Source organism: Corylus avellana, chromosome 3, assembly GCF_965113065.1.
Source record: "Corylus avellana chromosome 3, dhCorAvel1.hap1.2, whole genome shotgun sequence".
NCBI classification, from domain to species: domain Eukaryota; kingdom Viridiplantae; phylum Streptophyta; class Magnoliopsida; order Fagales; family Betulaceae; genus Corylus; species Corylus avellana.
In genome coordinates, this window is record NC_142492.1 from 32,874,030 (window position 1) to 32,897,603 (window position 23,574).

At 36.4% G+C, this 23,574-nt stretch overlaps 2 protein-coding genes across 4 annotated transcripts in view; one reads left to right on the forward strand and one right to left on the reverse strand.

The window, feature by feature from the left end:
- The first annotated feature begins 6,058 nt into the window (after positions 1–6,058).
- Positions 6,059–23,574, forward strand: part of LOC132175556 (protein MICRORCHIDIA 6) — a 29,329-nt gene continuing 11,813 nt past the window's right edge. The window contains exons 1-13 of one of the 3 annotated variants that reach the window (XM_059587529.2): positions 6,059–6,280; positions 15,552–15,923; positions 16,240–16,314; positions 16,427–16,461; positions 17,284–17,362; positions 17,498–17,587; positions 17,667–17,742; positions 18,646–18,724; positions 19,129–19,257; positions 19,739–19,837; positions 19,927–20,028; positions 20,114–20,254; positions 20,805–20,897. In XM_059587529.2, coding sequence (XP_059443512.1) covers positions 15,560–15,923; positions 16,240–16,314; positions 16,427–16,461; positions 17,284–17,362; positions 17,498–17,587; positions 17,667–17,742; positions 18,646–18,724; positions 19,129–19,257; positions 19,739–19,837; positions 19,927–20,028; positions 20,114–20,254; positions 20,805–20,897 — 1,362 coding nt within the window. In that variant the 5' untranslated portion in view covers positions 6,059–6,280; positions 15,552–15,559. The other 2 variants (XM_059587531.2, XM_059587530.2) reach the window with 2 other exon arrangements.
- LOC148587101 (uncharacterized) lies at positions 7,278–7,610 on the reverse strand. The gene has a single exon (XM_088514484.1). The coding sequence runs from the start codon at positions 7,608–7,610 to the stop codon at positions 7,278–7,280; it is 333 nt and encodes a 110-aa protein (XP_088370610.1).

Here is a 23,574-nt window from a genome sequence, read left to right on the forward strand (position 1 = left end):
AAAGTTTAAAAATATTTTTTTGACTTAAAAGCTCAATTTATTAAATGCAATCTCAAACATGCTATTAAAATATGAAGAAAAAAAAAAAGTAAATATTAAGGGTGATAAATGCTGATATGGTAAGATTCTAATCATTTATTAGAAAACAATGATAGTAGTTTGTACATCTATTGGCATAATGCCCTAAGAATTCTAGATTATTCTAATCTAAATTTTTTAATATTTATATATTTATATGTAGCTAAATAAATAATTATTTTATCAGAAAGAGATAGAAATGAGGATCCATTTTTACCACATATATACTGTAAAAAAAAAAAAAAAAAAAAAAAAAAAACACACCTTTTTAATATAATATAAGAAGTTTTTTTTTTATATAATTAAAATTTACAAGTAGCTTTAACCACTTAAATACTTTAGGTTTCATTTTGTATTGTAGATGGAAACTCGTTTATGGTTAAATACAAAGATAGTACGTTCATCCATCTTCTATCCACGAAACTAAGTCCCATATGTCATATTATTATTACTTCTCAACCACCTCAGTGCCACTTTTTAAATTTAAGGGTTAAATACCAAATATCCCCCTGGGATTTGGTACCATTATTTTTACCCCCCTGGGGTTCATTTTTATTACAGGACCCCCCTGGGGTTTTGATAAAGGACTAAGTTAGTCCATCCGTTAGTTGACCGTTATGACTGACACGTGGACCAATCAGATGTTGACACGTGGCACATATTTCATTTTTTTTTTTTTTTTTAAATAAAAAAAAAATACAACGAATGGACTAACTTGGTCCTTTATCAAAACCCCAAGAGGGTCCTGTGATAAAAATGAAACCTCAGGGGGTAAAAATAAAGGTATCAAACCCTAGGGGGTATTTGATATTTAACCCTAAATTTAATCATTCATCTTCCTTATTGGTTTTCCCTTCTATCCCCAAACCCTAGCCCTTTATATTTTTTTTCGTTTTCTCCCGAAATCGCACTAAGAACTTTTTTTTTTTTTTTTGGTAACAATCGCACTAAGAACTTGAAGTGTACAAAGTTGAGTAGCTTCGTTTAGGGTTTATCTTCCCAAAAAATCGCACGATAGAAGGTACAAAAGATGAAATTGCATCATATTCCGTACGGGATTCCAAAGAAAATGAAGCTTCACATGGCATAGATAAGGTAAGTTCTCCAAATCAAAGTGATTTTATTGATTTTGTTTGGGAGATAAGGTTGAATAACTCTTCTTCTTTTTTCCCTTGGGACTAGACATAGTTATCATATAGGTACTTTTCGTTAGGCTGTTGTGAGATGTCCTAGGTATATTATTGTGATTTACCTGCACTGTTGAAGACATCCTAAACTAAGGATAACCCCGACAAACAGTTTTCGGGTTGCACCACCTATGATTTGAAAATAAGTAGTTTGAGGATTGAAATTTTGATAAAAATGTATATATGAAGTGTTTCATCCATTATGAAGTGTTAATCCAGAATAAATTGTTGTTTTGAGTTGACTAGTATGTTATCCTTCAACATGCAAAGAAAAGAAACTTGTCGATTATTCAAATGGCTAGACAAATCAACATGAGAAATGGGTATGGAGGTATTACTTAAGATGTTGAAGAAAGTTAAATACTTGAAAAATTAAGATGGCATTTATATGGAAAAGGGTTAAAGACATGGATAATGAAACTGACAATTACATGGCAAGGGTGAAGCACGTGCAAAAGGAAGACGATAAACATTTGGAAATGATTAATTAATTAGAGAAAGAAAATGACATCTATAGGGCAATAGATGAATTTTTTATATTTGTTTTGTTGTTGTCATTGTTGCTAATGTCGTTAGTTGGTAGTATCGCACTTACTAAATGTAACACCCCAAAATCTGGCATTGACTAGTCTGGTAGGGTTGTTGACAATTACCCAAAATCTAACTAATTGGTAGCTAATTGGGGAACCGCCCCTCTTTAACATAATCAGAGTAAATGCATAGAAAGGTGAAATAAATATAAGGAATCTAAAAATCATAACATAATAACATCATACATTATCATCGAGCACAGACATAGAGTTATTAATCAAAATACGAATATTCTAGTCAAACTTGTTTACACAAGATATGTCTTCGGCTCATCTTAATAACCCGAAGTGCCCAATGGACTTCCTACTATATTGCCTTAGTTTGCTCAATTGTCTTGATGTTAGGGGATGTTAGTTGTGCAAATGGGTTGCATTGGATATGAGGGTCCTCCACGCCAAACTATATGAACAAAAACTTTTATTATAAATTAGGGGAAACTTCACTTTGACCCATTGAACTTCCAACTGATTTTACAAACCCCCCCTATGAACTTTGAAATCTCTCACTTTTGACCCCATGAACTTTGATTTGCTCTCACTTGGACCCCTCTACTAGTTTTCAACGTTAAACTCAAACGGTTTGACTTTCTATGCCCATTAATAAAGTTGGTTCCATAACAGGGGCAGACCTACGTTGTAGGTTGGAGGGACCCTCGCAAACCCTACAATTTTTGAATCTCTTACTTTTAGTCTTAGCCACCCTAAAGTTTATTTCCAACAGTCTTTTAAGATAAAACAAGATGTCACCCATCAAAAAAACTGGCAGGCTTTTTGATCCCCACCTAGCCACCCATCAGACTCACTCGTTTACTTGATTCTAGCAACAATGCTTGAATTTTTCCCATTAATTTTCCTTGTATTGCGTATATTAAAAAACAAAGGTTTGGCTTGAATTTGTCATCACGTGAATAGTTGGTCACTTGGTTTGCCCATGGCTTGGCACCTTTTGGAATAAAGCTGCAGGCCCTGTTACCTCATCACCAACCACTACACAGTCTACACAACGTCTAAAGAAAAAAAAAAAAGCAGTCCATCTCGTTCCTTAAATTGTTGGTACCTGAAACTTTTGAATCCAAGTGCTAGAAAAAAAGACTGAAGATAGAATGAAAAATCTAGAAGCTTTGAAAAAACAAATCGAAAAAAATTAGATTAATTGATGGCGCCCGTTACCCTCATGGGTGGCGTGTTTGTGGGGATTTTGACGCTCGATTTGAAAGAAGACCCACTCAACTAAGGGATTACAAGGAGGATTGAAGCTTACAGAATTAATGAGGAATAAATTGAGGGTGAAGGGTAAAAGAAGGTGAGGGATACTTAGGAAATGGACCGATAATGTATGTAGATGAAGTTTGTAAGTATAAACTTTAAACTTATCACCAAGAGATGAATCAAAACTAATTGCAAATGAAGTTTGTAAGATAAACTCTAAACTTATCAAAAATAGTATTTTAATGCTTCATATAACTGGATATTTAGTGTTTATATCCGATTTGATCTGATCTTATCCTATTCGACCTAGCTTTGAAACCAAAGGTGCACCTAGCACAAACAAAAGTTAGCACAACCTTCTTGTCTCTAATTTTGGCCACCCCAAACAAAATTTTCTAGTTCTGCCCCTGTTCCATAAGCTTTCCAAGTATTGGTGTGCAATCCACTTGATTGTTGATATTTTGTCATGGTAGTGACTGCCACAATTATGGACATCAAACAAGGTCTTGATATGGACATACTTTCTATAATTCGTCCACGATCCTTGTACTCTTCAACCACATTTTATCTTACCAAAGGAAGACACCCACATTTTTTCATTGTGCATGTAGGCGTAGTCAATAAAATTATGCAGTGCATACAGTTTAAGCGCATCCTTAAACTCTAGGAGGCCACTAAACCTTAATCCCACTTTAAACTCAACATTGTCTTTCAAGTCATTGATATCAACACCATGCGTCAAGGTAACCATTCACCATTATCTTGACTATCTGAGCTTATCAGGTCATTGCCATCAACACCCTCCTTATCTGGATCTTTGTATGCAGTCTTAGGAGGATTCTCCCCCCGCCCCCCGTCCCCCGCCCCCTCCCTTCTTAGATGATGATGCTCCACTCTGAGCCTAAAATTATTTTGTTGTAGCCTCCCTAGTAACTCATAAAACATATTCACATTTCCCAAATATAAATGTCCTCATTCTCATACCAATCAATATGTTATGGAGGTTGTTGCTTGGGCACCTCTTCTTCATCCCCATCAAACATTAAAAAAAAAAAAAAAAAAAAAAGGCACAAAATCTATATAAAGAAACCAAAATTAACAAAATTTTCTTTTTTAAAAATAGTGTAAACTAAGAAATGGGCTCCGTAGCCTCCATATATATCTTCAATTTGAGTTGGAGACTATGCGCTAGCAGTTGTCAAATGGTCTCCGACTAGTACGACCTCGACAAAATAGGCGTTAACAAACAAAAAGTGGGCTCAACCAAAATGTTGATCTTGTTGGGAAATGTTGCATAATCCAACAAAATTTGTGGTCTTTGTGGGAATGTTTGACATGAAATTTTGTTAGTTTCATGGACGGAAGATGGATAGAGGAACCGTCTTCGTATTTAGTGACAAACGAAGTACCATCTACGATACAAAATGAAATATAGTCAACAAAATTAAAGTCGTTAAAACCCAGACACTGAAAAAGGCATTTAACCTTTAAATTAAAGAGAAATGATATTATTCATTATTTTTCAACAATCTTTTAATCATCTTTATAGTGAATAAATGAATCTACTATTAAATTTTTGTTGAGTCCACATAAGTTTACAATTCTAATGGTTGAAATATTGAATTTGTCAAAAAAATAGTTGAAATAAGATTTAAGGATGCTTGTGTAACATGCCTCTAAATTAAATGTTTAGAATTTTACTTTTTTAGGATTGATTACTTTTACTAAGTCAGCATTTATCACATCATATTTACCATATTTCTTCATCTTTTTAAGTGTGATAAATTATTTATTCATATTTTAAACGTGATAAATGTTGATATGGTAAAGTTTTAAAATATTTAATTTGAAAAACATGATTGAGATTTGATGAGACCTATGTGATTAAGATTCCTTATAATTCCTAGAATATTCTACATAATAAATTTACTAAATTTCAAATATAGTTATTAAATTAAATCGTAAAGATTTCGTCATATAAGAATTTATCGCTTTATTATTTATAATATTTATCACTTTTTATTATATTTCTCAGAAAATAGTATTGAGAGGATGCTCCCTCCCCTTTCCCTTCTATTCCCCGCTCCTACCCTTCCCCTCCCCTTTTGGTTTTTTATTTTTTTCTTTGTATTTGTAGGTGTTCTTCATTACTCCTGCTTGTTGGTTGTTTGCTTGTATTTTTTGTTTTTAATAAGAGGTTTATTCTCTCTGGATCTGCCCTCATGAGTGAGGATGAATAATTATGTGTGAGAGGTTATTTCTCACGGCCTGTATAGTTCGGAGTGAGGAGTTATCTCTCATGGCTGATTTGAATAAATTTTGTTAGAAAATTTGGCTACCCATGTCTTAGATCTAGTCTACTCGGAACAGATCTAGTCTTTAACTATATTTATACATGAGTTAGCGGAAGATTGAAGTCATAGATAACATTTAATTATAAGAATTTTTGTTTGTGTATATGACTTTGTAACCCCATAACATGTCACATGTGTGATGTGCCTATAATTTTGCAGAGCTTTATGCTTTGTTCTGTAAGAGCTTTATGCTCGTGATATTATGAAATACTCAGATTTTTGTTAATTTTTTTTTTTTTAAAAAATAGTAATTAAATTTTAAAAAATTATTGGATTAAATTCCTTTAAAATTTTAATCAAATTCCTAGTATAGAATATCTTCAAATTTTAGAGTATGCAAACAAAAATATCTAATTTCTTAATTATTTTATTTCTTACAAGACAAGAAGCCACCTTAAAGCTTATCTTTCGAGTGGACAGATTTTGGGTGCCTCCAATTTCTGAAACAACGTGTTCTGTTCTGAGAGTCCTTAGATTACACACGTGTACGAAATTGGTGTACAGCTGTCATTTTCATTAAATGCACTTTTTTGGTACTTCAAGTAGAGATGGCTTATTCATAATCAGGCCCGTATTTCACGTTTTTTACTCTCTTTGCCCTTATATAAAGTTGGCTAGGATTTGCCATTTGTCTGTCTAGGGTTTGCTGTCTTCATCCCACCTGTTCCCAAAGAAAAGGGGAGGAAAGAAAAATTATAAAAAAGGGAAGAAAGGAAAGGGAAAGAAAGGAAAGGGTAGAAAAATCAATAGATCTGAGTGGGTTTGAGCATCTGTGAGGCTTAAGTAGCATTTATTTGGGTTGGGGTGGTTCTGTTTACCATAAATAGAGAAGTTAATCTTGGGACCTGACTATTCTGAGAAGGTAAAGGTCCTGCATTTTCTTACTGATCTCTAAATTTGTCTCTGCTAGTTTTCTCTGGGCTCTCTCTCTGGCCAGTGCAATTGCTTTTGAGCGTCGTCTTTCTATTTCTGCTTTTTACTGTTGTTGCTTTGGATTTATCGATATGGCATGAAGCTGCATTGGGTGATAGTGGAAGCTCAAGTTAACGCCATTTCGCTCACTGTGTGCTGATCTTAGCGACGCCATTATGCAGTTTTATTGAGAATCTTACAACGCAAACTACCCTGTAAGTGTGTTTGGATAGAAGGAAGTGAAATAAATTAAGGTTTGATTGTTTTTGGAGGAAAAATATTTTATTCAAGAAAAAAATGACAAGAAATATTTATTTTATGTTTTTTAGGTCAAGACCCTTGAAAAATATATGGATTTCTGTTAGTCAAAATTCTGAAAGATAGATTTTACTTTTCAAATGTTTGAAACTCTTCTCAAATATTAGTTATCCAAACAATTTTTTAAGATAAGCCCCACCTATCATATATTTTCAAAACAAACTACAACTCTTTGAAAAAGTAAAACTCTTTTCATAAAAAAGTAATGCTATATACTATATTTTTATCCCACAATAATGATGTGACAGTTTCGACCAACTGTTGAGTTTTTTTAATTAAGTGTTAGTTGAGATTGCCATGTTATTAATGTAAAATAATTGTGACATAAAAAATGTAATTTTATAAAATACTTCACAAAACACTTATGAAAACTAAACACATATGCATTGAATTTATTGAATTTTTGGTGTGGAATTTTTTTGTTCAATATTTTTTTGGTTACATGTAAAAAAATAAAAAATAAAAAATTAGAAAAATTGAGTGGCGACCATTAGTGGTTGCCTGACCCATGATGGTGTGTGATGTCATCATTGATAGTGGCAGTGGGGATAATATCATCTCTAAGGCGATGATTGAGAAGTTGGGCCTGAAAACTAAGAAGCACCTGTCGTCGTATATGATTGGTTGGATCAAATGGGGTGTTGAGACGCAAGTGTAGAGCCAAGATTATTGGTAAGGTTTTGCACAAATTTGTTGTTGTTGATGAAGATTACGTACATGTCTAGCAAGAACAGTTGGGGTGGGACCGTGCCGTTCAAAAAGTTAAAGCGGAGGTCCAAGAAGGTGAGATTTGTGGCACCAAGAACTTCCATTGGGAATTGGCCAGATAACTTGGAGAAGTATTGAAGCTTGGAGATCTCCTTGGGGTTGCCACTGGTGAAATTGTTGGAGTTTGCGTGGAACACAATTATGTCTTCTAACTTTTCAATGAACCCAGAGAGAGGGAGTATGGTATCCCACATCGCCTGAGTATGAAAATGAGGATGTGCTTATATGTATATTTATACCTTTCATGACAACAACGCGTTTTAAAGTCGTGATGGTCATGATCTCATTAGAGCTTCGTAGTTAAGCGAGTTTATGCGATAGTAGTACCATGATAGGTGACCTCCTGAGAAGTTTGGTTCGGGGGAGCTAAAAGTGGACAACATTGTGTGTCAATGGGGTGTGGTGTTACAAATGATATCAGAGCCATTGCCTAGCCTGAGATAGGGGAGCGTGCACAGGCCCATGAGGGTCGCTAGCGGGCACTGGCTGAGACGCCAAGAATGGGCTAATCTCATGAGGGTAGCCAGTGGGGACACTGGGTCCCAAGAGGGGGTGATTGTGGCGCCTCATATCGCCTGCGTATGGAGATGGAGATGTGCTTATATGTATACTTGCACCCTTCATGACAATGACACGTTTTAAAGTCGTGATGGTCATGATCACATCAAAACTCTGTAGTTAAGCGAGCTTATGTGAGAGTATTACCAGGATGTGTGACTTGCTATGAAGTCTGGTTTAGGATAGCCAAAAAGTAACAATATTGTGTGTCAATAGGGTGTGGTGTTACAAGGAGGAGGTTGTCCTTGCCACCAAACTGAAAGTTGTTGAAGTCTATTCCAGAAACTGGTTGTCACGTTCTCCATCGGTAAAACATACATGGATGTTGCATTATGTGATGTGGTGGAGATGGATGCGTGCCATATGATTTTGGGAAGTGTTAGGGAGATTGATACTTTGGGGAGTCTTTTAGTGAGTCCATAATATAGTATGTTAAGACACCACACAACCCAAAAGCTTAAGCCTATTGGTTTGGGCCCAACAATGTTATATTAACCATTCACACTTCTTACATCTTTTTAATGTGGGACTTTATCTTTTTACACTCACACATATATATTTAACAATCTCTCCTTTATGTGTGAGTCCATCATTACATTTTTTTTTATAAGTAATGTATATATTAAAAGCGCAGAGGGGCGCAACCCTGGTACACAGGCAGTATACAAGAGAGCGACTAAGGAGAAAAAAAATAAGAAGAGAACATAAAAAGAAAATCAAGGAAGCTGATCACTAAGGGTGTTAGCCAGCCAGCAGTACAAGTGAAACGGGTGTATAGGAAGAAGTGAATAAGGTCCTCAATGTTGTCCATCATTATATTGCTATACTCCCCCGCAAATAAAAGCCTTTTATCAATCTTATGGGCCCTCTCCAAGATCTCTTGTGGCTATGTGGGTTTTGCCCGTGCCACAGACCTTTGTCCCTACTTCATAGACTCTCCTTGTGCCTTGCGCCTTGTGCCAATGACCTGTTTGCTCATTCTCCAGGGACTTTCGTTCATGCTAACAACTTGCACCTTTGTTTCTACTCCATGAACCATCGTCAAGCCCATGCCATGAACATTTGCCCTTCACTCCAAGGATGCTCATCCATGCTTGCACCTTGCACATTTTTGTTCGTACTCCAGGACCTTTGTTCTTGTCTATGCCACTCTACCATACTATATACCACCATCGTCTCTGATACCACTTGTTAGGGAGATTAATACTTTGGGGAGTCTTTTAGTATGTTGAGACATAACACAATCCAAAAGCTTAAGCCTCTATGGGTTTGGGCCCAACAATGTTATATTAACCACTCACACTTCTTATATATTTTTAATGTTGGACTTTATCCTTTTATACTCACACATATATACTTAACAAGAAGAATATGACAATTTGATGTGGATGCCTAGCACAAAGGTAGCAACAATGTCTATATTTTGTTTAAGTACAGATAGAAGATTGTGTAAGGCCTTTGCAAGAACATATGCTTTGTAACTATATCTGTTATGTGGGTAAACAGATTGTTTTGGCGACGAGACCGAAGTTAATGGAGGAGGCTATCGAAGTTGGGGAGACCCTAGCTTTGGTAACAGATGAGAATATAGTCACCACTCCACAGGAGACTCTTGTTGTGTTACAATTGTTAGAGTTTCGGGCTTTGTTTGGCAAAGCCTTTTCCTTAGACACTGTAGTTGATGTAGATTGGTGTGAAAAAAAAAGTAAGAATGTTTGGTATAAAAAAGTGATATGAAAAAGTGAAAAAGTTTTGTTTTGCAGTGATTTTTTTATTTGAATAATAATAAAAAGTGAATGATGTAATCTAAAAAGTGAAAAAGTTAAAATGTTTTGATGTTGATTTTTTTGGGAAATGGTGATGAACAGTAACAAAGGAAAATGAAAGGCTCTGCCAAACAAAGCCTCGGTATCATGCCTAATGAGATGCTCGACAAACTATCTCCTATGCGAGATATATATCGCCATATAGACTTGGTGTTGGGGGCTAGTCTCCCAAATCATCCTCATTACCGAATGAGCCCAAAGGAGAACTATATCTTGCAAGAACAAGTAGAATGGTTGATTCAAAAGGGAGATCTGCGAGAAAGCATGAGTCCTTGTGTCGTGCAAGCCTTGATGGTCCCCAAGAAAGACAGTAGCTGGAAGATGTGTGTGGACAGCCGGATGACTAACAAGATCACCGCCAAGTATTGGTTCCCTATTCCTCGAATAGGTGATATCTTTGACTTGTTGTTCGGGGCGAAGATCTTCTTGAAGATTGACTTGAGGATGAGATACCACCAGACCCGCATACGGGCGGGAGATGAATAGAAGACGGCATTTAAGATGAAGTAGGGGCTTTACGAATGGCTAGTGATGCTTTTTGGCTTATTGAATGCACCAAGCATGTTCATGCGACTAATGAATTAGGTATTGAAACTCTTTATTAGGAAGTTTGTTGTTGTCTATCTCAACGATATTTTGATCTACAGTCTCAGCTCGGCAGAACACCTAGATCACGTGAGGAGGGTGCTGGAGACCCTATGTGGCAACAAGTTGTACATCAATCTAAAGAAGTGCAGTTTCATGTTGGATCGATTGATTTTCCTCGGATTTGTAGTAAGTGCTGACAAGATTCAGGTAGATGAAGAGAAGGACCAAGCCATCAAATAATGGCCTTCGCCCAGAACAATGGGAGAAGTGAGGAGTTTCAACACGTTGGTGGCCTTCTACTGGTGGTTTGTCTAGAATTTCAGTAGTATTGTGGCCATATCATTGAGTGTATAAAGGAAAATTCCATTGCGGTGAGGAGGCCGAACAGGGATTTACCCTCATTAAGGAAAAGTTGTGTGCTGCGCCGATACTAGAGTGTGATGCATCCATTGTCGAAATTGGGGCCGTCCTATCACAGCAAGGCAGGTGGAGTTCATTAGTGAGAAGTTGGGTCAAGCAATGGAGAAATAGTCGACTTACAAATTGGAACTCTATGTTGTTTTGAGGGCGTTGAAGATGTGGGAACACTATATGATCTATACATGGACTATCAAACTTTGAGGTTTGTCAATAGCCAGCGAAATGTAAACCGGATGCATGCTTGGTGGGTTGGTTACATCTAACTGTTTGCATTGTCTTTAAAACACAAGTCATGAAGCTGAATCAAGGGGCCAATGCCTTCAATCATCGGGCAACCTTACTGATCGCTATGAAGGTTGAAGTGACGGGATTTTAGTGCCTCAATGAGTTATATGAGGAAGATGAATATTTCAATCATGTCTGGAGATGATGCGACATGGGACACCCGAATCCCAAGATGCACACTCAGGAAGGGTACTTGTTCTAAGGTAGTCAATTATGTATCCCATGAAGTTCCTTATAGGAACAAGTCATTCAGGAATTACATGGTGGAGGATTAGGTGGACATCTCAGACGGGGCAAAACAATCCCCCTGGAAGAAGAGCGATACTATTGGTCACAATTAAAGAAGGGCGTGGAAAATCATGTCCGATGGTGCCCAATATGCCAAACTGCAAAAGGGCACACCCAAAACTTGGGCCTATTCTTATCGTCACCAATACTGGTAGTACCATGAGATGATGTGTCCATGGATTTCGTATTGGGACTTCCGCGGACCCAACAAGGAGTGGGCTCTATGTAACACTCTGGTCCCATATTGGGAAGATAAGAAGAAATCCACATAGAGTGGGTGGTATATAAAGATAGTCATGGGTGCTAAGTCCCACATTGCCTAGTTATTAGGTGAAACTGAGCTTTATAATGAATTTTGGGGAAACTCTAATTTGGCTAGTCTTTTTAGGGTAATAGCGCAGATGTGGCTAGCGTTTTTTCCTGGGTCGTTATAAGTAGTTTTAGAGCCACCTAGTAACACCAAGTCATGTGGTATTGGAGCACTGCATGACGTGACCCTGACGAGGACATAAGGAATTTAAGAGGGGGAGTTTGTAACACCCCGATCCCATATTGGGAAGATAAGAAGAAACTCACATAGAGTGGGTGGTTTATAAAAATAGTCATGGGTACTAAGTCCCATATTGCCTAGTTACTAGGTGAAACTGAGCTTTATAATGAATTCTAGGGAAGCTCCAAATTGACTAGTCATTTTGGGTAAATAGCGCAGATGTGGCTAGCGCTTTTTTCTGGGTCGTTACTCTCCATAATGGCAATTGTGGATAGATTTTAAAAAATGACTCATTTTGTTGCTTGCAAGAAGATGGCTGACGCTATCGAAGTGGCCATCTTATTCTTCTGAGAGGTGGTTTGATTGCATGGAGTATCAAAGTCAGCCGTAGACAGACAATCAAACATAGGTGGTGAACTAGAGTTTGGGCAACCTTCTTTGATGTATTGCAGGAGAAAATACGAAGCAGTGGGACCTTGCACTAGCTCATGCCGAATTTGCTTACAATAACATGATGAATTGGTCCATAGGAAAGACACTATTCAGAATTGTTTATGGACGAACTCAAAAGCATGCAGTGGACCTCACATCCTTACCCAAGTTACCGAGGGCTAGTGTAGCTGTGAAGCATTTGGCAGAAAGAGTGAAGGCCACCCAAGAGAAAGTATGACAACGTCTTGAAAAATCTTACGCAAACTATAAGGCATTGACGAATAAAAGACGATGGAAGAAGTTTTTTGAAGAGGGCGACTTAGTGGTAGTGTACTTACGAAAAAGGGGGATTTTGACAGGTACCTTGAGTAAGTTGAAGAACAAGAAGTATGGTTTGTATTGGGTGATTAATAAGATCAACGACATCACATATGTCATCGACTTCCCAAAGATATAGCGATATCCTTGTGGAGTTTGTGGACCACCTTCTTCATTGCGATGTGGCTTTGTCATTTGTTGTACTCTTTCAATCATTTTGGGTTGTCCTAGGTAATGCCTAGACGTGTTGTTAATCTGTTTGACCGTTGGTCGTCCTCTGGCAGGCCAAGGAGTGCTATGGTGTGAAAAATGGTGCCAATGTGCTTCTTTTGGTGTTTATGGAGGGTAAAGAATGGTAGAAACTTTGAGGACAAGGATAAGCGCTAGGGTAAATTTTATCTTTGTTTTACGAAACATTGTATTTTTGGACGACGACATTTGTGTCTCCTCTGTTAATTAGCTATAGTAACTTTCTTGTTTATTTTGCTTTTTCTAGTTAGGAGTTTCATTTTATACACTTTCTGTGTATTTAAGGGTGCCTTTTGCTTTCAATGAGATTGGTTTATTACTTGTATAAAGAAAAGATATGGCGATATCCAATACGTTCAATGTTGTAGACATCTATGAATACTATATGCCGGGGGAGTTGTATCCTAAATCCAGCTCGAGGACGAGTTCTTTCCAAGCAGAGGAGATTGATGTAGGATGGGGAGTTTAGACTGTTGGGAACAATCGATCTGTCAGGGTTATTATTGATGAAAGTACACAAGAGGATTTTACTGACGGGCTCGTTAATGACCCAACTTTGTCGTAATATCGGAATTGCAGGCGAAGGAGACTCCCTGCTGCCGGACAAATTAACAAAGAGACTTGCTGACGGAACCAACTGACAGGAACCGGTTTTGGAAATGTGACCCAAGAAGGAAAGAGGCAACCATTGGATCACGACTAGCTGGAGATTTATTGATTAATTAAGCGGATTGTATTTGATTGACAAGATTGATTCACGTTTCCTTGAAGTTTGGATTTTATTTGAATGCTGTTTTCCTTGTATGGTAGGAATTTCCTTAGTTAGGTTTAGTTTCCTTTTATTCCTAGTTTTAGTCAGTATTTATATGGGAGGAAGAAGTTTGTAGAATGACTTTGAATCGTCTGAGAAATATTATCGTATAACTTTGCGGAGTTTATCGTTCTTTCAAGCATTGGCTGAGTTTTCTTTTCGATCAGAAGACGAAGAAGCTTATGTTAGTGTTTTCTTAGCTTCAGCTACATCACTTTGGATGGGCATATTGTGAAGTCATTGCTTGGGCATGTATTGTTAAGTTTCACATTGATTTTGTATTAGGTGAAATTGCATAATATCAGTGGCTTTATGGAGCTATGACAACGACGTTCCTTTTGAATATAGTGCAAATGTGGTTAGAGCTTCTTTGAGTTGTAATAGGATAACACTTGATCAGATAAAATTATTTATAGGTTCAAATTGTTCAAGTAGATCTATGGATTATAAATGTGGATACTTATTATATTTTGCTTGAACTAGTTAAGTGAAATGAATTTATTTTTTTATTTACTATGTGCATGGTGAATGGTGTTGCATTTATAAGTGATTTTTTTTCCTTATCATTTATTCAATGTGTTCAATTTGGTTTTATGATAGAATGATTACCATGAAATCTGTTTTCTTACTTGGGTGATTTAACCTAATAAGCTAACTTGGGACAAATCTGAAGAATAAGTAAAGATTTCTATTTGATTTTTATCGACTTGGAGGAAGCATAGTATGGAATTACTTGATAGATATATAGTGGATTTTGAAGAAAAAATCATCTAAAGTATATTGATCTGGTAGAGGATGTACATAGGTTTGTCATTTTTGTGAGATCTAGTGGAGGAATCAGAAGTGAATTCCTATCATCAATGTTGATAGGAATTCAATCTTTCAACAACTTAATCATTCCTTAAGCATCAAACCCATACAGGAACAATCAATAACCTATCAAGAAATCCAATCTAGTGTTGAATCCCTAAAGCTTGTGTTCCGCTAAATGGAACCACCAGAAAGTTCCAAGAGGATCGCAGCAGAAGCATTCTTTACGTAGGTTATACCAAATAAATCTGGGAAGGCTTCCTTAAGGGCCAAATATCCACACCATAGATTATGCCAAAATCTAACATTGGAGCCGTCTCCCACCTCAAATTTGGTATGACTTGAAAATTTCACCCAATCTCTCCTATTCTTCCATAACTCCACCCAAACGCCTAAAGAGGCTCATTTGAACACCACCCATCCCGTGAACTGCCAAATTTAAAGTCCACTGTCATTCTCCGCCAAGCTCTTACAAGCCCATAGCGTTGGCTATTATTTCTGGCCAAGTTCTCAATTCTGAGACTAACACGCAGAATAGCAAGGAAATTACAGCTTCCAACATCCATTTTATTGTTGAATCCAAGAGGAAGTTTGACTGAAAAAGGTTATTTAGAGAATCTCTCAAGTACGAAACAAATTTAAATTAATCCAATGTGTACATCTTAATGTCTCCAAATGTCTGGAAAATGGGTGCCAATGGTGTCATTGGAGGTAAAGGCATTTCTACTGGTGGAGTTGGTTTGGCAGTTGGATTCTTAATTCTCTTTTGGTAGAAATGTATAAATATATTGAAGATTATCCTGTACATAAGTTGGCAACCAACAGTAGACCGTATTTTTCTCTTAAAAATGGTGAGAATCCCAAAGGACTAGAAAATAGGGTTGGAATGTCTACTTATGACAACAAAATTTGGAGCATTTGTGGGATAAACCATGCTTTAGTCTGTACTGCCCCATTGCTCTCTTAGCTGATTGATCTTTATATCTTGCATGCCTGTTGAAGCTTTGTTTTTTTTACTTGCTGGTTGTAACCAGTTATGTGAATTTAATTTCTTTTACAGTGCGCGAGATGAGCTTTATAGACATTGTGGACTTGTCTAGTGATGATGAATGTGGACATCTGAATGTGAAAGCTGTTAAGTTGGAGCCTGGTATTGTTGGGGGCACAATACAACAGAAAGAGAATGAGGTTCAACTAGTGAAGTGCCAAAAATCCGAAACTCAATGTAGAAGGCAAGAATCTGAAGAAAGTAAAAGCTCAAATTCTTTAAGTACTGGTAAAAGTAGCTCTAGAATATTGGATCGAGGGCAGTCTCCATTGGACGATACAAGTCTTCCTTCCACATCACCTATGTGTCCTGCTCCTCTTTGTAGGCAATTCTGGAAAGCTGGGAACTACGATGATGGGCTTGGTTCTAAAGTCTCACTTCAAAGTATTCTCCTGTCAACTATATCATATTAATGTTTGCTGGACATGCATGTGGTGTTTTGCTGATTTTTGGTCTTTCAAATTGTGTGGCCATCTCATCATTGGGTCCTAATAAACTGTCTAGTGGACCACTGAAAAGCGGTGGTTGTAATGCAGCTCTATATAAATGTTCTGGTTTTAGATATTTCCTAGCTCAGGCTTTTCCATCGGATAATTGTGATAAAGCCTCATGCACTGTGCACAGTAACATCTTCATCAGTGTTTATGAAAGCTTGATATATTGTTCTCATACATTTTATGCTTTTATTTTTCTATTACAGATGGCAAAAACTATCTACATGTCCACCCTTTGTTCCTTCATTCAAATGCCACTTCACATAAGTGGGCCTTTGGTGGTGTGTGCAGCTAGTGAATTTTGCTTGTTTCTGTAATTGTGCTTATATCTGTGATTGGTGGATTTATGGCACCTTGCATTACTGCCCTTTTCTGGTTGCTTCCTGTTTGCAGCTGTAGCGGAACTGCTTGACAATGCAGTTGATGAGGTGAACTTTTTAACTTGAATTTGCGTACTTTATATTGTTGTTTTGGTTCCCTGTGGTGCTGGGGTGTGTAAGCTTTCTAACGTAGCAATTTTTCTTTTTGAATGATAATAGTGTACTTTGATTTGTCTTTTGGATGGCTTTTTGCTCATTATTCTCAGACTTTTAGGTTGAGATAATTACTTTCTTAGTCTTAAGCTTTTGCTCTCTCTTTTTTTTCTTTATTAAAAACAAAAAATAAATGAGGCTTTGTAGATTATTTATTTGTGGTTTTTGTTAGGTACATTTTTGTGTGACTTTAGAATTATTTTGCTGAGTATGCCTTGGACATCTATGTGAAAATCAGTAAAAAAAATTGAGGCAGTGGAAAATCAGAGAGAACAAGGTTTATCTTTGATTTAGCAATGCTGCGGATGGGGCTGAAATATGGTGGAACTATTTAGAAGACATAAAAAATCTTCCTATTACACTCCGCTAATGACATGCATAATGCCTGTTTTGGTTACTTGTAGAGGTGTGGGGATATGGAAGCCTCTAAGGTCATGGGCTTCTGCTTAAGCGTTTCCTTGCCCAGTTAAAAACTGTACCTCTTTGATGTTTTGTATGATATTTTATTATAAAAGTAGACACTGCTACATTGGTAGACTGGTTATGTTCACGTTTATCATATACAGCAGTATTTGTTATGGCTTTTGCATGATTGTATATGCTCTAGATATTAATTGCCTGTTGTGTGATTATGTTTTTGCTTTGCGTCTCAAACTATCATATTCTGTTATGCAATATGCATTTCACTGTTTTTCCTTCTTTTCTTAAATTGGATAGATCCAAAATGGAGCCACTTTTGTCCTTGTAGATAAAACAACAAATCCAAAGGATGGAAGTCCAGCATTGTTAATCCAAGGTATCATATCATGCATTTGATATTTTTTATCAATCAGAATATGATTGTTACTGTGATCTGGTAGTCCTCACTAGTAAATTCTACACGGGAATATTTTTGCTAACTCTTCTGTATCTAAAATCTATTTGTCATTAGATGATGGTGGTGGAATGGATCCTGCAGCAATGAGGCATTGTATGAGTTTTGGGTTTTCAGACAAGAAATCTAAATCAGCCATTGGACAATGTATGAAAAGTAGCAATCCCTCTACAGCTTCTTTTGATTATCTTCTTTCAAATTTATTGGTTTACTTGTAGCCTTCCAGATGGAAATGGCTTCAAGACTAGTACGATGAGACTTGGTGCAGATGTCATTGTCTTCAGCCGCCACCTGAGTAACAGGTTTCTATTTGAAAGTGACTCTTTTCAACATTATGCATTGAACTTTTTGTGTTTAGTTACTTCACGGTGACCCGGATATGAGCCATATTTCCTTATTAACACACAAACACACACGTGCGCATATATACATGTGCATACTTGAAAATATAAACCAGATTTCTTATGTTTAGGGGGTTTTATCTCTTATTTCCCATGAAACCTTTATAAATTTTTAACCATATTTGATTACTTATATAAAAAAATTAACCATATTTGTAAGGGAACATTAAGTTTAAAAATATAAAACAATTTTCCTGAAATGTTTCTTCAGGGTTCTCTCTCTCTCTCTCTACTCTAGTAGTCTAGTTTTAATGAATAGAGACACATTTAACTGATCAAAAGATTTTTAGAAACCTGTGGGCTTGTATGGTTTAGATTTTTTTATTCCATTTTTAACGGGTTGTGTGCCAGAAAATCCATGGATTTGTCGCTTTGATACCATATTTAATATAAGATAAGATTAATCCTTTTGATTTTTTTTTAAGAGACAATAAAGGAAAGAATCTGAAGTTTCTCAAGCACACAAAATAGTATACTCTTTAACTCTAGATTATTCAGTAAATTTGACTCTCATGAAGATATAATTCTTTTAGTTCCTTAAGGTCCATCTGATTTTTCACGCATTCAACGATTCAATGACTTTCAGATCTTTTGCATTTTTTGTTTCTTTACTTTTCCATGCAATTCATTCTGTATATTCTCCATTTTTATACCCTTTTGAAAAATGATGAGTGAAATACTAATTGACATGCCAAAAGTCACAATATTTATATATGATATAGATTACATTTTATATTTTTTATTTTTAATGTTGCTGGCAGTTCGAACTTCTTGTCAGCTAATATTAGTGTATTCCATAATCAGGACGTTGACTCAAAGCATTGGTCTCCTATCTTATACTTTTTTGACACGAACAGGCCATGACAGAATAGTAGTACCCATGGTGAGTTTCATTGCTCTATAAGAAGATTTTAGATGAGTCATTGTTTTACAACTATGGAGGGACACCCTTGTTTGTGCCCCATACTGCCATATGTATGGGTGTATGAGCAATAAATGTGTTAATATGATGTGCGCTCATACAATGTGCCTTAGAATGCCATAAGTTTATTCAGGTAACACAATATGCTGTACTTGATTTTCACAATGAATGAGGTTATCTTTCAACACATGATTGGCCTGGGGGAGTATCCTGTTGCATGCTAGTAAATATTAGATCTCAAAGTCATAGTAGGTGTTAACTATTGTGTGGCTTCTGGTTTCGTGGACCGTTATCGTGCAGCTTGTTCTATTATCCTGTCTCTGCTGTGGTTTCTCTTACTTTGTAGCCCACCATGTCGATTGCAGGTGGATTATGAATTTAATACATCAACTGGCACACTGGAAATATTACATGGTAAAGAACATTTTATGTCTAACCTTTCCATGCTGTTGCAGTGGTCTCCATTTTTGACAGAAGCAGAGCTTTTGAAGCAAGTAAGCTCTTTCAAATTTTTATTTCTTCTATTGCAACATGCTCTTTTCCACACTTCATCTGTATGCTGCCTTTAATTGATATATAAAATGTAAATATTTTAATAGGTTTATTTGGTAGATTACACTGGTTTTACTCTAAGCCACCTATTGAATTCATAATGGTGAATTCTACTTTTTTTATAGTATTAATTTTTTATTGTTAAGTTATTTGCACAGCTAGTGAGTCTTGATCTCCCACCCCCCAATTCTTATTGGATGAAGTGCCGTTTGACCCTAAGCTCTCTGGCCATAATGGTGAATTTTCCTAAAATATAATTTATGTCCAAGAAGATTGGGCTCATCTGTGAAGCTGTTTAATTACCAAATTTTCCCACTTGTCACAGATGTAGTAGAAAGCAATTGCATTGATGTTTCTTGCAGTTTTCCTAGCCCTTAGTGTCCTTTTCAAGCTTTATTCACGTGCACCTCAATTTGATGGCAGTTTGATGACATTGGGGCTCATGGCACAAAGGCTATTATCTACAATTTATGGGTCAATGATGATGGGGATGTGGAACTTGACTTTGAATCTGATCCTGAGGTTGATATTTCTTTTACCTTTTTGTTAGTACCCCCACTTCCTTAGCATCTTTGCTGATGAGGGGGCGTCCTTTGAGTTGGTGGTTGCAGGATATTCGTGTTAGTGGGGAGACCAAGAAAATTGACACACTTCCTGCTTTGAAGACAATAAATGAACAGCACATTGCCAACCAATTTCATTATTCTCTCCGTGTAAGCCTATTACAAATGTTATATACCTATATCAGATGTACGAGAGGTCAATTTTTGCTTAGTATGGTTTCCTCATGTTCCACAGGTATACCTGTCCATCTTGTACTTGCGAGTGCCTGAAAGATTCAATATTATATTGCGAGGGCGAGTTGTTGAGTATCATAATATTGCCAATGATCTCAAATTTCCGGAATGCATCTTGTACAGACCTCAAGGATGTGTGGAGGTCGTTTTAAATTTTTGTCAACTCCTTTCTTATCTGCTTACTCTCTTGGTCTTCATTCAAAATATTGAGTTTTGTGGATTTTATATGTTGATATCGTATCTCTTGTCAATTGCCACATAATGTTCATGGTATCCTCGTCAACTGCTTTTACCAATAGTCTAACAGAACTGGATGATCCATTCTTTTCCCTGGCCTGGCTGTTGGTCTGAACAGTTTCTAAGTTTAAAATCCATTTTTGCGTAAAAGGTCTATTTGTACTTGAAGGAAATCCTTTTTGATATAACTCCTGGTAGATAGTTTGTGTATTTTTTTTTTTAATTTTTCTTTAGGAGAACAGGGCAGACACCCCTATGGAATTGACATGTGACGTATCTCTCCATCCTTTTTTCTTTCTTTTTTATTTTTTTTATTTTTTTTTAATCTAATTTAAAATTTGGTGTATGCATGCATTGGTCTACATGTGTTGCACTTTCATATTGGCTCACTTTTTGGTGGTTGATATATGCAGTGACTATCATTTATATTGCGTTTCTCTCGTTTGATTTTGCAGGGTCAAGTTATAACTACAGTTGGATTTCTTAAAGAAGCTCCACGTGTGGGTTTTCATGGATTCAATGTCTACCATAAGAACCGTCTCATACTGGTAGTTACCATTTAAGAAAATGAGTTTTACTTTCCCTTAGTGTCTTGCTTTGTTAATGCAATAATGAAGTTGTTATGACATGAAAATCCCTTATCAATTGGCTACATGTGACTTCAGAAAAATGTGAATGAGTATTTACATTATTGTTGTAATTACCTTTATCATCGTTGTCATCATTATTATTATTGTTAGTTAGTTTTTAATTTTTTAATTTTATAAGTAATGCATTTTATTAATAAGCATAGAGGGGCGTAACCTTACAAGAGATAAAGGCTGGCAAAACAGGTACCTAACATGACTCATTTACGACCCGTTTATCCTATACTTGTATTTTTATAATAAGGTTCATCTAGGCGTCATAAAGAATAGTTATATGCATAGGATAAACGGGTACCTGTTTTGCCAGCCCATCATAAACTCATTAATGATTAAAAGTAAAAACAAAAATCCACTAATTCAGAAAGAGATATCATACACTCTTATCTATATATAAATCGATTTGACTAAGATTTTCTTGAGCTCTTCCATCGACTTCTCATGATCTTCAAAACATCTTGTTTCTACCACTTATATGAGATTGTGTAAGCATAAACACTAAACCTTTAGGGCAAAACATATCTATAGCAACATCAGTAGGAAACACCATTATGCGTAAGTAGTAGTTAAATGTCCTATCGCCATTGAAGGGGAGAATGCTTCCAGCGAATCTAGTTGTTCAAAATGCTTGGTTTTGATGTCATCCTTGGAACGGATTGGCTATTGAAGCATTACGCGAGTATCAATTGCAAAAGAAAGGAGGTGACGTTCATATCACCTGGTGACAAGGAGTTCAAGTTCTGCGGTGCCCAAGTGCAAGCTACCCCACTGCCTCTCTCAGCAGTTCAAGCGAAGAGGTGTATTGAGGATGGTAGCCATGCCTTCCAAGCTTGTCTCGTCTCGAATCCTAAAGTAGAAGTGAAGCTAGAAGACATCTAAGAAGTGAGGAATTATTCCTATGTGTTTCTAGAGGATCTCCCAGGGTTATCTTTTGATCGAGAGATCAAGTTTTGCATCGAGTTTGTGCTTGGAATCGCACCAATACACAAGGTGCCCTACCTGATGGCCTCGTAGAGCTTAGGGAGGGAGTTGAAGGTGTAGCTCCAAGAGATGATTGACAGAGGGTTCATTATCCGAAGTGTGTCACCATTGGGAGCGTTCATGCTGTTCATATAGAAGAAAGACAGTACTATCCAAATTTGCATAAATTATCAAGAGTTGAACTGGGTTACTGTGAAGAATAAGTACCCCCTACCAAGGATGAACAACTTGTTCGATCGGCTGAAAGGAGCGAGTGTCTTTTCAAAGATAGACCTTCAATTTGGGTACCACCAATTGAAGGCATGAAATGTAGACGTTCAAAAGACGGCAATCAAGACTTGGTACAACCATTAAGAGTTTTTGGTCATTTTCAGGTTAGAGAACGTGTAACATCCCCAGCTTGTTAAGGCCGAGTTTGCTATTTTTCTTCTTTTTCAACAAAATTCTTACAAAGATCTATAAGGTCTATCAAAGTACTTGATTTTAAAAGATACAATAAATGCGTAAAACATTTTTTTCAAGAGATTTTATTACAAGCGGAATTAGAAAACATTAAACTTTAGTTGCGGAATATCATATCATTACAATAACTTATATGAAAAGACTTTGAAAATTAATAATTATTCCCACCCCATTCCGGCCTCCTATTCCAGCATCCTTTCTACCTGAAAACAAGAAATAAAACTGAATGAGCCCAAAGGGGGCCCAGCAAATAAAATCCACAACCATAAATAGTTTTACTCCTTGTTCTCAGTTTTGAAAATCGTTTTCACAAATAAATATACATCCAGCCATAATAATATATGTACGTACGGTTGCATCTCCCGTAACATATACATACTATTACATCTAGTAATAGATCATCGTTGTAAATCATCTTTATAAATCATCATCATAATGCATCATTATAAATAATCTTTGTAAATCATCTTAGCATATCTTCGTTGAAAATATAGTATCATTTTCTCATAATAAGGCCCATGTACACTATTACCCCTGTGCACGAGGGTTGCGGGTCCTTGTGACCATGGCACTGAACTGTGGCCACAGCCATGCCCGACCGTCAATTAACTCTTTCTTGGTGCACTCAACGGTCTAGTTGATGGAATACCACCTTCTGGCATAGCCTCCTTCAGTGGTTTCGCCTCCATCCGAGTATCGGTACCGAACTCTCATCTTATCTTATCTTGGGGCCAAAAATACTCTCCTCCATACATGTGCCCTCATTTCATAAACATTTATCTCATCTCTTGTACTTTTCTTTGTACTTCTTTTGATGCATCTTAGGGCAACATGTAGGAGGGTTTATCATCATTTTTCTTTCTTATAATCATCATCATTTCTCAACTTTCTTTTCTCAAATTGAAAACCTTTTCAAATATAAACTTGTTGTACTTAGAAAGCGTTTAAATAAATAGAAACTTTCTAGATAATTCTTTTTAGAAATCCTTCATGCATGCAACATAACTTCATAATACATAAATAAAATAATCATTTACAATTTACTAAAGAATTAATAAATAGCATGACATGAAGTAATTTTAGAAGAGGTAGTGAATTTACTTACCTCTAGACTGAAGCTAAAAGTGGTATGAAGGAA

Excerpts from the sequence above, each read along its gene's own strand:
- LOC148587101 (XM_088514484.1), bottom strand. The coding sequence starts at position 7,610 with ATGTGGGATACCATACTCCCTCTCTCTGGGTTCATTGAAAAGTTAGAA.